The 17,757-nt window shown below is 42.7% G+C and overlaps 1 protein-coding gene across 1 annotated transcript; it reads right to left on the minus strand.

The window, feature by feature from the left end:
- SSRP1 (structure specific recognition protein 1) lies at positions 1–10,117 on the minus strand. The gene is made up of 16 exons (XM_053451178.1): positions 9,965–10,117; positions 9,219–9,404; positions 8,507–8,612; positions 7,958–8,148; positions 7,630–7,860; positions 6,993–7,096; positions 6,712–6,840; positions 6,175–6,396; positions 5,748–5,820; positions 4,422–4,551; positions 4,276–4,321; positions 3,627–3,753; positions 2,976–3,146; positions 725–819; positions 355–535; positions 1–271 (listed from the first exon to the last, which is right to left on the minus strand). Exons 1-16 carry the CDS (start codon positions 10,016–10,018, stop codon positions 215–217), a joined length of 2,103 nt encoding a protein of 700 aa, XP_053307153.1. The 5' UTR covers positions 10,019–10,117; the 3' UTR covers positions 1–214.
- Positions 10,118–17,757: the final 7,640 nt, after the last annotated feature.

Here is a 17,757-nt window from a genome sequence, read left to right on the forward strand (position 1 = left end):
TGAAAGGTAATACACATATTTTATTACAAAATAAAGAAAAAAACAGGAACTGAGAAATATATATACGGGTGATATTCCAGGAAGCAGTACACTGAAATTTACACATCTATCATATTTCTAACAATCTCGACTGCATTCCCAGCGTCACAACACTCATCATCATGGCTGACGCGTTCTGTGGAGCTGGGCCCTCAATCCTGCCCGTCCGGTTTCTTTAGTCTGATCCTGACTCGGAACTGGCGGGAGTGCTGGCCATCTCTTCATCTGACCCCTGAAAAACAAGATTTTTTTTTCATGAAAATGAGACAACTTCAATAGACACCAGTTTTTCTAGGCATTGCAAAAGCCGCTGACCTTTTTGTTTGTGCTTTCATCAGAGGAGCTCTCATCGCTGGATACAAACTCTTTGCTTTTGAAGCTGTCTGAAGCTGATTTGGCAGCGGCAGCAGCTGCTTTCACTGGAGAGGAGGCTTTTGCGGATTTCCGTTTTTCGGGTTTCTCTGCCTTCTTCTTTTCAGTCTTGGATTTCTTCTCCCTAAGAAAGCAAAAAAATATATTAAGGCCAATATGCTAAGAGATTCACATTTCCCACGAGAAAGCTGCAAACGTTCAGTTCTGATTTTACTAGAGCTCTCATCAGTCTGTTAGCTTCTTCCACTCCATTGGAAAAAAAGTTTTGCGTAAACTCAACCGGCCAATCACAGAATAGCAGAATTATTCTTACTTCTTTGATGGCTCAGAAGAAGGTGCACTCTCCTTATATTCTTTCATGGCTTTCTCGTAATCTCGCTTTGCCTCCTCAGCTTTACGGTCCCATTCCTAAGAAAGAGATACATTGGCATTACTGAACTATAGATAAAACCTGGAGTCTCAGCTCATTCAAGACCTCACTGAAAGCATTCGTCTTGTAGGCATAGTGTAGTGTAGCGTTTTAAGTCTACTTATTCCCATGTCCCTGTAAGCATATTGCCAGCACTAGAAAAAGTTAACAAAACGAGAGAGACTTACAGGTGAAGGTCCCCTCAGCAGTCTAAGGCAAGTCTAAAGAAAACTATCGTAGCAGAATCATGGCTGAAGCTATCTGGAGCAAATATGTAAATTCAACTTATAATGATAGACAGTCAATCTTATTTCAATAATTGTGGTGTCTCAAGGAACCATTCCAAAGACATCTATGCGTTTGCCACTTGTTGCCCAATGATTACATTGTGGTAATAGTAGTAACTTTTACAAGGAAACACCAGCCATCGCTGGCACCTACTTACTATTAATTGTTCTACCCTATGTGACAGAGGCTTTAACGTTTCTGCAGTGCTTGTGTTTAGCTGTAATTTTCTTTCTCGTTTACTCTACCCACACAATTTATATATTGTTCTTTTCAGGACAAGGTCATTTTTTGGATATCATTTTGATCTAATTTAATCTTAAAAAAAAAAAAAAAAAAAAAAAAGAAAGAAACTGCCATGCAGTTGGATTTGACCACAAGGGCCAGCCTTCGCCCCCCACGTGCATCAATGAGCCTTGGCCGCCAATAACCCTGTCGCTGGTTCACTGCTTTTCCTTCCTCGGACCACTTTTGATACTGACCCCCGCAGACCCGGTACACCCCACAAGAGCTGCAGTTTTGGAGATGCTCTGACCCAGTCGCCTAGCCATCACAATTTGGCCCTTGTTTTTTACACTTGCCCATTTTTCCTGCTTCTATCAACTTTGAGGACGAAATGTTCACTTAGTGCCTAATATATCCAACCCACTGACAGGGGCCATGATGATCTTAATATCAGTGTTATACACTTCACCTGTCAGCGGTCATAATGTTATGTATCAGGTCTTCAGGGTATGAATGTGAATTCTTCTATAGTGGGTGTTTCAGGGATATTATACTTTGCCTTTAAAGTTAAACCTTATTAGAACGCAGCACAAATCAGTCAGATATGACAGATTCTCAGCACCAAGAATGTTATCTCCAAATGTAACCATTTTCTTTCTAAGGAGGCATTAAAGCTAAACTTTACTCAGCAAAGTCGTTTTTTCTTTGGTCATATTCAGCAGCCGCCCAATTCTGTCCTTCAGACAGGATAGGTACATTTAATCATTATATATATATATATATATATATATATATATATATATATATATATATATATATATATATATATATATATATATATATATATATATATATATATATATATATATATATATATATATATATATATATATATATATATATATATATATATATATATATATAGTTGAAGCAGACTTGTTCCTGGCCCAAGGAATAGCTGGGATAGATGTACCATTAGGCCATTGTACAAATCTTATGGAAATCAGCAGGCAAGGATTAACTGTTTAAAACAAATCCTTTTTGGGGGACTGGAGCGGACGCGTTTCGCATTTATGACAAACATGGTTGCTAGATAATGCAACATGCTTGACAGAGTGTTGTTTCGGTGAAAACATTGCCATTTATTGTTAAACTCACTCCTTTTATTGCTGGGTTCATCTCTTCCCCAGAGCCTCAATAACAATCAGTTATATGATCTATGAGGTCATTAACCAGAGATTAGTCCAAGCCGATTTGTTTTTAGGTTACTAAAGAGTTTTTTTTTTTTTTAAATATATAAGTAAAACGTATACAAGCTGCTTTGTAGCACAACAGTTTTCAGCTAGTTACGTTGAGGTTGCCTCAGCTCAAGGAAAGTATAATAAGCATTTTTCAGGGCAGATGTAGCGAGAAAACAAATCATGCCGCTCCTAGTCTAAACAAATGGCTGTGAAGTGAAACGCGATTTAAACACTGTATGGCCCAACAAATGTACTGCTCAAAGTTATGTTCAACGTTGACCACATCTATAAACTTATAGCATAGTTAGTCAAAATTCATAAAACTGCTTTAGCTTCAGGTGCCAATGCTGTCTTTGCAGAGACCTCAGAATCAACCTCATAAGACAGTTGGTGGCTTTTCTCACCTCTTTCTTCTCACGTGTCATAGTCTTCCATATCTCTCCTGCTTTCTTGGAAAGATCAGTTATACTGATCCCTGGGTTCTCACTTTTAATCTTCTCTCGGCTTGCATTTAACCACAACATGTAAGCTGACATTGGACGCTTGGGGGCAGATGGGTCTTTTTGCTTCTTGCCCTGATTGAAATACAGAAACATAGAATTTCACAGCAGAACCATTTGGTCCATCTAATCTATCCACCTTTCCTGATGTAAAGACTCAATGTTTCATTAGTTCTTATTCTTGTGACAATTCTAGATTCCTAGATATGCCTATCCCAAGCATGATTAAATTCCCTGTTTTAGCATTTACCAGGATGTTCCACTTATCCATCACCATTCACAGTAATGTAAAGCTTCCTTACATTACATAGATAAAATTCCTTCTTGTACTTTGTTGACTCCCTTTAAGTATTTAATTGTCGCTATTGCATGGCCTCTCTCATGCTACACATATCGAGATCCCTTACAAAGGCGTGGAGACCCCTGACATATACACACATGTGAGTAGCTTTGGGCTGCTTGTGGCAGTAACAAATATCTTTGTAATTGGCAAAAATCAAAAGATAGATTGAGAAAGCGGTGGCAGTAAATTAATAGTATTAGGATAATAGTTACCTCTGCCTTTTTGCGTGGTTTCTTTTCTTTTACAATTTTAGCTTTTTTAACTTTCTTCTTCTTTTCTGCCTCATCATCATCATCACTGCCACCACTGGAGGAACTGCCTGAGGCATTGCTGTCAAATCTGCAACATAACAAACATATTTGCTATGAATCAGAACAATTCCCCCAAAAACCCATAGTTGGAATTTATGCTTGTTCTGCAACATTACATTTTTTTTTGTAATTGTGCTAACGCAACATAAAAACTGGCATAAGTCCAACCGCATTCAGCGCATATATACAGAAAGGGCAATGTTTCAGTCATGCAGTACCAGCTGAGAGTCGCACAGGAAAGAGTGACTTTGTATTAACTATAGTTAGGAGTGGAAATAATTACTAAGAACAGCTGGAAACCATGAAATTATGCCATCATACTTGTTGGTGTCAGTCACAGGTTACAATCAGAGATATCTGTAGTCACCAGCAATTTACTGGATGCAGCAGCAATGACATGGAATTTAGCTATATTTAACAAATTATAAGAGCTAACAACTGAACATAAAGTACTAGTAGTACAGTATGCTTATTAAATGCATATATTTGCAGGTTTGGATTTGAGAGCTCGTAGTTTATTTACATAGTCAACCTCAGACAAAGTACTCACTCTTCTGCAACTTCATCTTCGTCCTCTCCAGGATTAAATGACTCATCTAAAATAAAAATAAATACAAAAAAATCAATGCATTTAGTGATTGTTACTGCTCCTAACCACAGATGTCCGATACTAACTAAGCTGTTGCAAGCGCTCACCAGTTTCATCTCCAGAGTCATCACTGTCGGCATTTTCACGAATTTTCCCCTCTTCCTTCATTCGCTCAAGGTAAGCATCATGTTGATCATCATCAGAGTCTGCGTAGTCATCATACGGCTGCTTAATACCCTGAGAGAAGAGAAAAAGGACAAACGTATCACTGCATAAAGGTATTGTCCAGGAAACAAAATTCCACAAAGCTCCTACCACAAACGATTCCATCAATGACAATAATTTAAAGGTTAACTAGTAAATATCAAGAGTACAATTAGGAAGAAAACAACAAACACCAGACTAAAATTATGTGCCCCTTCTCAAGCATTCCAAACCAAAGCAATAAATCAGCATGCTGAAGTTCAGAGAAAGTACCAGCCAATTGAACTCATCAAAAATATATGTATAGCAACAATTTAAGATTGATTTCTGTTGAATTTGATGCAATCAACTTTCTAATTATTTAGCGGATGGAAAAAGATTTGCTGCTGTATTTACATTGTGTATGTGATATGCAAGCAGACATTTCATGGCCTGGCTATGTGAATCCTCACTATTAGAAAAATGCTGCAGGTGGCATTAACAAATAGCCAAAAACTGGAACTGGCCAACACGGACAGCACCGCAGCGAACATTTCCATTACACACCAGAGGAACTAACTTAAACTACAAACATTTTCAAGGCAAAAAAAAAAAAAATGCCTTTACCTAAAATCTAATATGTTGATATGTTGCAAAGAAGCAAGAGTCTAAATGTCATATGAAAGAAAAGGATCATGCACATTGTGGGTATGTGTGTGTGTGTGTAGGGCTTATAAACAGTTAACATGGCTTAGTAAGGTCCACCTGTATGTCAAATTGCTAGCGCTGTATTCTGGAGTACAGCAACTAGGCCAAAAGTGTCAGCACACTAATGGAGAACATAGGATAGACTACGTAGAGGGCAGACAAAAAACAAAAATGCAGTACATTACAGACTGGTGTGCCCTCACAGGTGTAGCACATCTTGGTGCAATTATCAAATAATACTCCGCTGGGAGCGTAATAGTAGAGTGATTCGTGCATATACAAAAAAAAAAAAGTTCAAACACTTGCTTTTCTGTAACCTGCTGCGATATCACACACACAGTTTCAAAACATGCACAAAACAAACATGTAACCTGAGTCTGGTGACGTATGAGCTGACCTGTGACTTCTAAGAGAAGACAAACATAAAAAGAAAAACAAAAAACAAACATGGTGGAATGAGATACGCATGAACAAACCGTTGAGGGAAAAAAAAAAAAAGAAAAAGAAAAAAGGACAGTGACGGAATATTAACTACAACTCACCTCTTTGAGGCCACGATTTTTGATATTTAATTTCTTAGCATTGACAAAGTCAAAGAGCTTCCCGTATTCCTCCCTGTAACGAGAGAAAAACATGACAGCCACAAATACACACATGCAAAGTTTTCAACCTGAATGCTGCTGATGAAATGCAAACAATATGGCCTTTTTTAAAAAATAAAAAATAAAAACAGGACATTGTTGAATTCTGCTTTGATACGCATCCCGCAGCTGCACTGCGAGGTCAGTGAGGCAGTGCTGTGTATTAGTTCCTTGTTTTGCTGGGTACAGCAAGGGAGCCAGCAGTGCCAATATGAATTTAACGGTGCCAAAGCACACGGTTTCTCATAAAGAATAAATACGACTTTGTAAAGTCTAAATGTACCCCGATTTCATGCCCCAGAGACATACGCCTCACCCACTTTCTAACCTCTCAATGCTGCTGAATGTATACTGTGATCCTTGCTTTGTCTCTATTTCGAAGTCAAAGGATCGCGTAGTTGTGGTACCACGAGCAAAGTTGACACAATTTACTTCATCGAAACGAACATGCACTGGTGGTTTGTGGACGTAGATGAAACCGCGCTCGAGAGGATAAAGCAAGCCTGAGCTGGCCTTGTAAGAGCATGTGATGCAATGAGCTCCTGAGTGCCTGTAGAAACAAAGAAAGGTAAAAGCAAGTGTCATCCTGTCTGAACATAGACTACATGGATTTCATTATACTGAACATTTTTATTAAGCCTTCAAAAACTTATACAACAAATGGAAATGGCAAAAGGGAACGTACATATTGTTCTTAACCTAATCACACCATTACAAGCTTTTTAGTCCTCCGCATACCAACATTGACATTAAAACTGGATTACTGCCCTGAAAGTAAGTCTAGAGAACACAGAACGTTTAGAATTAATCTGACATGGCGCTCCTCAAGCACAGCTTCCCGATCTTAAATTTGACATTAGCTTACCCCTGGAAATTCCCAGGCACTGTGATCTTCCGGTTCACCAGAGCTTTCATAACACGGCTAACCATCTCATATAAACAGCCCGTCATGCTCTTCTTCAATTTTCCTTCAAAACGTTTTTCTACCTCTTCCCTGAAAAGTAGAACGTTGGTAAAAATGAAAAGGGGATTTTTGCAGCGAGGGGGAAAAAAAAAAAAAAAAAAAAAAAAAAAAAAAAGACAAAACAGTTGCCAAAACAGCAAAACGAAGATAGAAAAGCCATAGCGAGCACAGATGTCACTCACTCGCTCATGTTTAGTGTCAAAGTGATGTCTTCATCTTTTGAGAAAAGCAAAATAAGGAAGTGGTAACGGGTCTGTCCCTGTTTAATAGGTGGATCCAGACTGATCTACAAGAGAAAGACATAAATGAACAGGTCGGGCAATGAATACAACAGACTGCTAGAAGGAACTCGTTATTATACAGCTTATGTCATCAATAAATGTGTTTATTATATAAACTATAGCTCAAGATTCTTGTTTGTGAATCAGGGTAATTGTTGGCACACCTTTTGAAAGGAATGGTTTAATATCCGCTATACCACCAATTTCAGTAGCAGTTAGTGGCAAAAAAACTGCATAATTACTACAAGAAAAACAAAAACAAGATGAATGGCTGTTTGAAGTCACTGGTTGTAGACATAACAATACTGGACAGGTATTCTAGGCTGTTTGAATTAATGCAAACATGTTTCTTGAAACGGTTATCCAGTCAAGTACCATTTATCATTCTTTTCAGTGATACTAATATCTACGATTGGTGGGAAAACATTATTAAAAACTTTATTAATTAAAACTTTATTAAGATGTCAACAGCCATACTAGTGTAATTTTACTCCAGTGTCAAATATTTTTGCTGAACTCTTCTTAAAGTCAGACTTACCACAAAAAACATCTGTCTCTGGTCCTTGTGTGGTAGGAGAAAGAGCCTAAGTACAGTTGTATATGGTATTTTGTAATCAAAGGTCTTTCCGTGCAGATGAAGAAATGTGGGGTATATCCGGATATCGTATCGGCCACGTGGGGTAAGACACTGCAGCTCGCGGAATATACACACGGCATCACCTGTTGCCTGGATAACATCTGCCTTAGAAAGAACGTTCTGTACAAAAGCCTGAAGATGAGAGAAATTGAGAGGGAGAGGTTATTAGTATGGTGAGTTACAGTAATGCAGAAGGTGATTAAGACCGCTGAGAAAAACAAATACCAACATCAACTGGGTCTCCTCCATCATCCTGGGTTGGGGGAACATAGAAACGTATCTCCATTAGTGAAACCTCTGAGTCATCATTCTGATGAAATTCAAGGGTCACTTCATTCTTCCCGGGGGTACACTGAGACACATTACTGAGAGGCAGTTCAAAAGCTGGTTGGTCTCCCACATCAAATGAAAGTAACTGTCCTAAAACCAAACATAAATAAAAATATAAATATATTACTCAGCAACCAGGTTTGGGAGAGCTGGTAGCAAAGTTTAACACAGGAAGCGAGAGGAATAGGAGGTGGAAGAATGGACGGTATGGAGATAAAAGTAAGGCAAACACTTGCAAGCCTATTATTCAATGTGTTGAACTCTGTATGCTTTCCTTTACATTAAATCATAAATAGACTATCAGAATGGTATAAAAATAATATTTTAACAAAAAAAATTCTACCGTATGCACAGTACAATGAAGGAACTGAAGATATTAAAGGTAAACTTACAAAAAAGCGAGGTTAGATGTTACAGCAGGACATGAAATACAAAGTAGGACACCTACCTCCAAACCTAGCACTACCCCAATTCCAGCCTTTTACGCATAAATCTTTCTCTACCAAATCAACATGAAAGTTATTCTTGAAGTAATCAGACAGCTTCTCGTACTCCTAAGGAAATAAATGAAGATTGATTTACAAAATGAAAAGTTAAATATGAATAATAAAAAGGTAAAATATGGCAATTTAATTAAGACTTTTCTGAGACATGCTGGTTCTCCTTTCCTTTGTACTAGACATTTACGTGTAACATTCTGTGGAGACGGAGGAATCCCGGGGTGGGGAGTTCTTGAGTAGGGCTTGACCAAGGGGCATGTTAGTTCTGGACAACTCTTCTAAAGAAAAACGCACATCAAAGTACACCAAAATACATGAATTAATACAATTAAAAAAACTTCAGCCGCCATCCTTCTCTGTATTCACTGCTGGCAGAAGAGCGCTTGAGAGTTTGATGCATGCACTGGAGTTGACCCAGAGGTATAGCAACCGTACCCCACAGACGAGGCCAATGAAGGCCAAAATGTACATTTGGGATTGTGGGTTCCCTTGTGCAGAGGAAATCTCACTCACATTTTGGTTCTGGACTGCCTTTTTAGGCGGGATCAAAGTGATTTTTTCCTCTGTAATGGCACAAAAGAGCTAAAAGGGCTAAGTACCAGTAGATGCATCAATCACAATACATTCGCACCCGCACTATAACTTAATTCCTAAACTTACCGTTTCCCTGAAGCCATCGTATTTGTAAACCTGCCCAGAGCGCGTCAGCAGCTTGATGCCATATCCAAGAGCCACGCGGCGCCATACTCCTTCTGAAAGGTCAGTCGCAGCAATGTTCTCCACCTTTCCTGTTTTGCTGTTTTTGTACATGAGACCCACACGTGAAAGACGCAGACGGCCATCATTCTGTAACACACAACACCACCGTATAGATTGACAATTGCATACTGTGTAATAGTGTACTATACTGTGTAATAGTGTACTATACTGTGTAATAGTGTACAATACTGTGTAATAGTGTACTATACTGTGTAATAGTGTACTATACTGTGTAATAGTGTACTATACTGTGTAATAGTGTACAATACTGTGTAATAGTGTACAATACTGTGTAATAGTGTACAATACTGTGTAATAGTGTACAATACTGTGTAATAGTGTACAATACTGTGTAATAGTGTACAATACTGTGTAATAGTAACACCTTGTACTCCAGAGATTACTTAATATTACTAACTCTATATGTCACACATAACACCATCTGGATTTGCAGCTGCATCCATGCAACAACTATTTTCTATAAATACAGTAGTACATCGTGAACAGAAAACATGTATTAGTTTACATTCGCTTAAGGGACTAATTGCGTGTGTACGGATAACGATTGCCATGATACAGATGTTACCGTGAACACATATTAAGATACGAATGAGCGCATAAAAAAACAATGGAAGATTATTCCTCACCATTGACCCTTTCACCTCCTGGTAAATATCATTGAATTCCAAAGTATCGGCCATGACGTCACGTGTGTTCGGGACCGGTATTCTTTCAATCCCGCCACAAGCACGGGAGCCGGACCTCTTAGAGAGCCACTTCCGCTGAGGCGCAGAGAACGTGTCGCTTCGACTGCGTCACTTCCATAAAAATTCAGACGGCGTATTGTTCAAAATTGTCGTCTGCTTGTGTTCTGCCATATTGCTGGTTTGAGAAAAGGTAGCGAACTAGCTATCCAATTTTCTGCGCTAAACACTTTTGCTTCTAATACAGCCCTTTAAAAGATTGTAACCGACAAAAAAGCTGTATAAAATAAAAGATCGTCTATTGCATTTACCCCTATGGGTTTCTCTTAAGACTGATTGTCCCTCTTGTCACAGGGCATGACTTTGGTGGGCATGTAACTCTCAGTGCTCACCTCCCCCAGGTGTCTAAAAACGCGGCGGAAAATAAATCTTCCCGTACTGGATTGCTTTGGAGAGTGGGGCTTGCAAAACATAGACTCTGACGTGAGGTAAGAACTTTTGGGCCCATTTGGTCTGCCTGTTGCTTAATTATAAGAGGCTAGTATGACTGATTCTAGAGTGCTATCCCTTAGTGATGACTCAATAAAGTAAGCAAATGACAGAGAGATGAAACACATTGATTTAATAAAAAAAATACATAACATTCACAATTCAATTATAACATATAACCATACATGGTAACATCCAGCATCCAGCTCTCCCTTTTCGTGATGCAGGTATGTGGTCACACTGATGTCATTGGGTGGTCCTGCTGATGTTGCAGTATTCTTTCAATCCCGCCACAAGCGCAAGAACCCCCCCCCCCATGGCACACTGATATGCTGGTTAAATCAGTCTTTCCCCATAGTATTCCACTATGTTGAAAATTTATTTATGTCTGAAATAAAAACCCTGTGTGTGTACTTCACCCTGCATTAAGCTTCGGCTAGTGATTTGGGTGACTGGAGAGTCGGTGCTTTGGAGTGGGCCCGTATACAGTTCTCGTAAGAGCTAGGAATCAGCCCTTCACACATGGGCAGGGCCGGACTGCCTGTTGGTGTGCTGGGCGGCTGGCAGACCAACATTTAAAGTGGCCGCCGTGCGAAAGTTCAAAACAGCCGATGAGCAGCTGCGAGCAGGATTGAAAGGCCGTCGTGCCGCGGTCTGGCCACCGCCGCCGCCGGCGTGCACGCACCTTACCTGCGCGTTGGTCACACAGTGTGCGAGCAGCATCTCTGCCAGGAAAAGCAGGAACCCAACAGAGTCACGTGAATGCACATGACTCTGCTCCGTTTTTTCTTCCCCTGAGGGCATGGTCAGAGAAGTTGTACGAGAGTAAGCTGCAGGGCCCCTGCAGAAGTCTGCGAGTGAGAGATCTGCAGTTCAGGTAAGGGGGTGGGGTTATGAGCAAGTATGTGTGATTAAGGGAATGAATGAGTATCTGTAAATTAATGAGTATATGAGTGTGTGGGGGGGGTGCCATGGCATTGAGAGCCTGTAATCACACTCCTATTATGCCCAGGTTCCAGCATGATTGGAGTGTGATTGCTGTTAGACATTATATATATATATTTGTGTGTATATATTGTGAGACTGTGAACCCCAGGGAGATGATTAGCATGGCATCTGGGTACAGCTGCTATCCCCTGGAGCTTGATACTCAGGGAGACTGTTGGGGGAAGAGGAAGTTTCCCTGAGCTCCCAGGGCAAGGAGAGGCCCTGAACAAGAAGACCATCCCTGAGCCAAGTGAGGCAATACCTGCCTGGACCTGTGCGTGCTGTCTGGGGGAGGTTTTCCAGAGCCTGGCGTAGCTGGGTCTGGGTGGGAGGTTGAGTTAGTGGGTGATTAGGCTGGTCAGTCTGGACCAGCATAGTTTAGTTAGAGAGGGGTCCAATCGGGAGCTAGGTTTTCTTTTTATGATTTTTTTTGGGGGGGTTTAAGCGGTTAAAATAAATTGCTGTTTTGTTCAAAGCCGGTGTTCCCGACTCTGATTGCCCTAGAGGACTGTACTTAGGACCCCTAAATGTGACATGTATGGCCCTCATGCAACAGGGTTTGTCACTATATATATATATATATATATATATATATATATATATATATATATATATAATGGCAATCACACTCCTATCATGCCCAGGTTCAATCATGTACTGAATTTTACGTTTCGGTCCAGAATTTTCATTTTGGTGCATCTCTACAAGGGGGTGGAGGGGGGGCTGGGTTGTGGCATCACACAATCAATATAAACAGGGTGTGTGTGGCTGGGGGTAATACACATGGCAGTAGGGGGCATCAACAATAGACAAGAGTGTGCTTGAGCATCCCATTCACCACTACAAGAGTGATGGGGGCATCAATACACAAGGGAGGGGGTTAGTTGGGGCATCACATAAATCAATGCTGGGGCAATACACAAGGGTGTAGGGGAATAAATGCACAAAGGGGGCAATACACAAGGTTGTGTTGTGGGGGAGGACCATAATCAATACTAAAGGGGGACCTGGCTGGGACATCAATACAAAGTGAATGACAAAGCAGTGTAGAAAATACACTCTTTTATGCTTCAGTGTGGCAGAGCCTGTCCTGGTGTGTGTCTGGATGTCTGTGTGGCAGAGCCTTTCCTGGTGTGTATTTGGCTGTCGGTGTGGCAGAGCCTGTCCTGGTGTGTGTATTTGGGTGTGTCGGTGTGGTAGAGCCTGTCCTGGTGGGTGTGACGGTGTTTTAGAGCCTGTCATAGTGTGTGTTTGGGTGTGACGGTGTGGCAGAGCATGTCCTGGTGTGTGTTTGGGTCTCGGTGTGGCAGAGCCTGTCCTGTTGTTTGTGTTTTTGTGTCGGTGTGGTAGAGCCTGTCCTGGTGTGTGTATCTGGGTGTCGGTGTGGCAGAACCTGTCCTGGTGTGTGTGTTTGGGTGTGTCGCTGTGGTAGAGCCTGTCCTGGTGTGTGTGTTTTGGTGTTGGTGTGGTAGAGCCTGTCATGCTGTGTATGTCTGGGTGTCGGTGTGGCAGAGCCTTTCCTGGTATGTGTTTGGATGTGTCTGTGTGGTAGAGCCTGCCTGGTGGGTATGTCAGTGTGGCAGAGCATGTCCTGGTGTGTGTGTGTCTGGGTGCCGGTGTGGCAGAGCCTGTCCTGGTGTGTGTTTTGGTGTCGGTGTGGTAGAGCCTGTCCTGGTGTGTGTGGGTGATGATGTGGCAGAGCCTTTCCTGGTGTGTGTGTGTCTGGGTGTAGGTATTGCAGAGCCTGTCCCGGTGTGTGTGTGTTTGGGTGTTGGTGTGGCAGAACCTGTCCTGGTGTGTGTGTGTGTGTCTGGGTGTAGGTATTGCAGAGCCTGTCCTGGTGTGTGTTTTGGTGTCGGTGTGGTAGAGCCTGTCCTGGTGTGTGTGTCTGGGTGTCGGTGTGGCAGAGCCCTTTCTGGTATGTGTTTGAATGTGTCGGTGTGGCAGAATCTGTCCTCCTGTGTGTGTCTGGGAGTCGGTGTGGCAGAGCCTTTTCTGGTATATGTTTGAATGTGTCGGTGTGGCAGAACCTGTCCTGGTGTGTGTGTTTTGGTGTTGGTGTGGTAGAGCCTGTCCTGGTGTGTGTGTCTGGGTGTCGGTGTGGCACCTTTTCTGGTGTGTGTTTGGGTGTGTTGGTGTGGTAAAACTTGTCCTGGTGTGTGTGGGTGACGATGTGGCAGAGCCTGTCCTGGTGTGTGTGTGTTTGAGTGTCTGTGTGGTAGAGCCTGTTCCAGTGTGTGTGTGTGTGTGTGTGTTTAGGTATCAGTGTGGCAGAGCCTGTCCTGGTGTGTGTTTGGGTGTTGATGTGGCAGAACCTGTCCTGGTGTGTGGGTGTCTGGGTATAGGTATTGCAGAGCCTGTCCCGGTGTGTGTGTGTGTGTGTGTGTTTGGGTGTCAGTGTGGCAGAGTCTGTCCTGGTGTGTGTTTGGGTGTTGGTGTGGCAGAACCTGTCTAGGTGTGTGTGTGTGTGTGTGTGTCTGGGTGTCGGTGTGGCAGAGCCTGTCCTGGTGTGTGTGTCTGGGTGTCAGTGTGGTAGAGCCTGTCCTGCTGTGTGTGTCTTGGTGTCGGTGTGGCAGAGCTTGTCCTGGTGTGTATGTTTTGGTGTCGGTGTGGTAGAGCATGTCCTGGTGTGTGTGTCTGGGTGTCAGTGTAGCACAGCCTTTCCTGGTATGTGTTTGGATGTGTCAGTGTGGCAGAGCCTGTCCTGGTGTGTGTTTGGGTATTGATGTGGCAGAGCCTGTCCTGGTGTGTGTGTGTTTTGGTGTCGGTGTGGTAGAGCCTGTCCTGGTGTGTGTGTGTCTGGGTGTCAGTGTGGCAGAGCCTGTCCTGGTGGGTGTGTTTGAATGTGTCGGTGAGGCAGAGCCTGTCCTGCTGTGTGTGTTTGGGTATGTCGGTGTGGTAGAGCCTGTCCTGGTGTGTGTGTGTTTGGGTGTGACAGAGCCTTTCCTGGTGTGTGTTTGGGTGTGTCTGTGTGGTAGAGCATGTCCTGGTGTTTGTTTGGATGTCATTGTGACAGAGCCTGTCCTGGTGTGTGTGTGTTCTGCTGTCGCTGTGGTAGAACCTGTCCCTCTGTGTGTGTGTCTGGGTGTCGGTGTGGCAGAGCCTTTCCTGGTATGTGTTTGGATGTGTCGGTGTGGTAGAGCCTGTCCTTGTGGGTGTGACGGTGAGACAGAGCCTTTCCTGCTGTGTATGTCTGGGTGTCAGTGTGGTAAAGCCTGTCCCGGTGTGTGTGTGTTTTGGTGTCAGTGTGGTAGAGCCTGGCCTGCTGTGTGTGTCTGGGTGTCGGTGTGGCAGAGCCTGTCCTGGCGTGTGTGTGTGTCTGGGTGTTGGTGTAGCAGAGCCTTTTCTGGTATGTGTTTGGATGTGTCGGTTTGGTAGAGCATGTCCTGGTGTGTGTGTTTGGGTGTCAGTGTGACAGAGCCTGTCCTGGTGTGTGTTTGGGTGTCTGTGTGACACAGCCTGTCTTGGTATGTGTTTGGATGTGTCGGTGTGGCAGAGCCTGTCCTGCTGTGTGTGTCTGGGTGTCGGTGTGGCAGAGCATGTCCTGGTGTGTGTGTGTTTGGATGTGCCGGTGTGGTAGAGCCTGTCCTAGTGTGTGTTTGGGTGTCGGTGTGGCAGAGCCTTTCCTGGTGTGTGTGTTCTGCTGTCGGTGTGGTAGAACCTGTCCCTCTTTGTGTGTCCGGGTGTCGGTGTGGCAGAGCCTTTCCTGGTATGTGCTTGGGTGTGAAGGTGTGGCAGAGCCTTTCCTGCTGTGTGTGTCTGGGTGTCAGTGTGGCAGAGCCTGTCCTGGTGTGTGTGTGTGTGTTTTGGTGTCGGTTTGGTAGAGCCTGTCCTGGTGTGTGTTTGAATGTGTGGTAGAGCCTGTCCTGGTGTGTGTGTTTTGGTGTCGGTGTGGAAGAGCCTGTCCTGGTGTGTGGGTGTGTCGGTGTGGTAGAGCCTGTCCTGGTGTGTGTGTTTGGGTGTCGGTGTGGGCAGAGCCTGTCCTGGTGTGTGTTTGGGTGAGTCTGTGTCACAGAGCCTGTCCTGGTGTGTGTGTGTTTGGGTGTCTGTGTGGTAGAGACTGTCGTGGTGTGTGTGTGTGTTTGGGTGTGTCGGTGTGGTAGAGCCTGTTGTGGTGTGTGTGTTTGGGTGTGTCGGTGTGGTAGAGCCTGTCCTGATGTGTGTTTTTGGGTGTCGGTGTGGCAGAGCCTTTGCTGGTGTGTGTTTGGGTGTGTCTGTGTGACAGAGCCTGTCCTGGTGTGTGTGTGTTCGGGTGTCAGTGTGGCAGAGCCTGTCCTGGTATGTGTTTGGGTTTTGGTGTGGCAGGGCCTGTCCTGGTGTGTGTCTGGGTGTCGGTGTATGCACTGTACTTACTGTAGTAATAAGTTGATTTATTTAATGTTTATCCAGAGATAAAACACCCTCCAGAGGACAAAACTTTCTAGGCCCAGAAAGCAGTGAGTGGAAAAGTAAAGGTATTGTGTTGTGTATCTGGGATGAGGTATTCATTGGATGATGCAGTGGTAGAACTGTTGTGGTGGTATTAATAGCCAAGAATTTCATACAAGAACACTGTGAAGAATAATGTGATCACTGTTTTGTTACACTGGGAGTTTTTCATCTAAAAATCTTTGCAGTAGCAAATGTTTTGATTCCATTATGTCTAATTTAGTTTATTAGGGCCTTTTTAATACAAATAATGTGATAAAAAGAATGTTTTATAGTTATTTGTATGGCAAATAGTGTGACTCATGTATGTATACGGGTTGTGTATGGGTACAAGAGCTTGACCACGAGATACAATAAATGGGGCTGGTCTCCAAATGTTTCCAGGGCTGCTTTTCATTCCCTGTCCGGCCCTGCACAGAGCTTCCCAGTCCCTTCTTATGTCAAAGTCACCCTGTAGGTATTGGGGGCACACAGTCTGGCCCTACAACCATTTAGGCTTGTGGTGCAGTACTGCCCAGGAAAAAAAGAATACCAACGCAGACAAACTGAGATGAGAGAATAAATGGGGCTACCCAGACAGCTCCAAGTGGAGCTGACTGGAGTCTCACTGGGTCTGCCGTACTATGGATGTTGCTCACCGTAATGCCTCTGATTGGTATGCTGCTTCGGGACAAGGGAGGCAATTGTGAGAGGTGTCAAGGGATATACAGGGTTTGAAGTTGCACCATTAGGGGCACCCTATTTTCTGACATTTCAAAGCAGGGCATCAGGGGAAGGAGGGGCAGGGATGGATGCTGTCCTGTTCAGGAAACCCTACACTGTTTCTCGGCAAGTAACCGGGTTAATGAGAGCTATAATTACTGGGCTGTCTAGTGAATTCTCAGCAGGAAGACCTTCACGGAAGAGCTACTCACCCTGAGTACATATCTCCATCACAGTGTTATGTCTGTTCCAGTAACTGGAACACTATACCGGGGTGTGTTTTAGCCATTATAGTATGTGGAACACAATACTGGAGCATGCTCCAGCCATTCTCGTAGCCGGAACAGTGTACCAAGAAGAGCTCTGGCCATTCTTGCAGGCAGAACACCATGCTGCTACAGCTGTGTACAGGACATGCTACAATTATTATGAGATAATTACGAGGTAAACAGAAAACTATGCTGGAGCGTTCTTTAGCCATTCCAGTAGTAAAAACACTATGTTGAGTACTCTGGCCATTGCTGAAACATTAAAAAGCCCGTTTTGAGGTGCACTAATGACAGAAAAATGGAGTGTGACTGTGTGCCAACCTCTGTTTGGAAGCTGCAATGCATCTCCCAAGGACTTGAAAGAACCCCATTCAAGCCTATGGACACCTTTGAATCCATGTCTCTTGGGAACGTTAATTGTTATTAACACTGTCATTTATTTATAGAAGAAATAGTAATGTATACAACTCTTGATACAATACTTAGAGTATGACAAACTTAGACTGACAAATAATGATGCATAATGTATAATATAAAGAAAGCCCTCCACTGACGAGAAAATACAAATAACTATTTTGTATGTTTGTATGCAGACTCCTATGTGACCTGCAAAACCTTTTAACTCTTAGAACCATAGGAATATATATATATATATATATATATATATATATATATATATATATATATAATTATATATATATACTGAAAGTATTTGAAAGAAAGTAGTCACATGTGAAATTAAGTAACACAATATAATTATAATTACATTTGAAACTTGAATATTGCCTAATATTGACTTTTACACCATAGTTTTTACCATTTACATTGAAAACCATATACAAAAAACCTTTAAAATGACAG

The sequence above is a fragment of the Spea bombifrons genome, chromosome 11, assembly GCF_027358695.1.
Source record: "Spea bombifrons isolate aSpeBom1 chromosome 11, aSpeBom1.2.pri, whole genome shotgun sequence".
Classification (NCBI taxonomy): Eukaryota; Metazoa; Chordata; class Amphibia; order Anura; family Pelobatidae; genus Spea; species Spea bombifrons.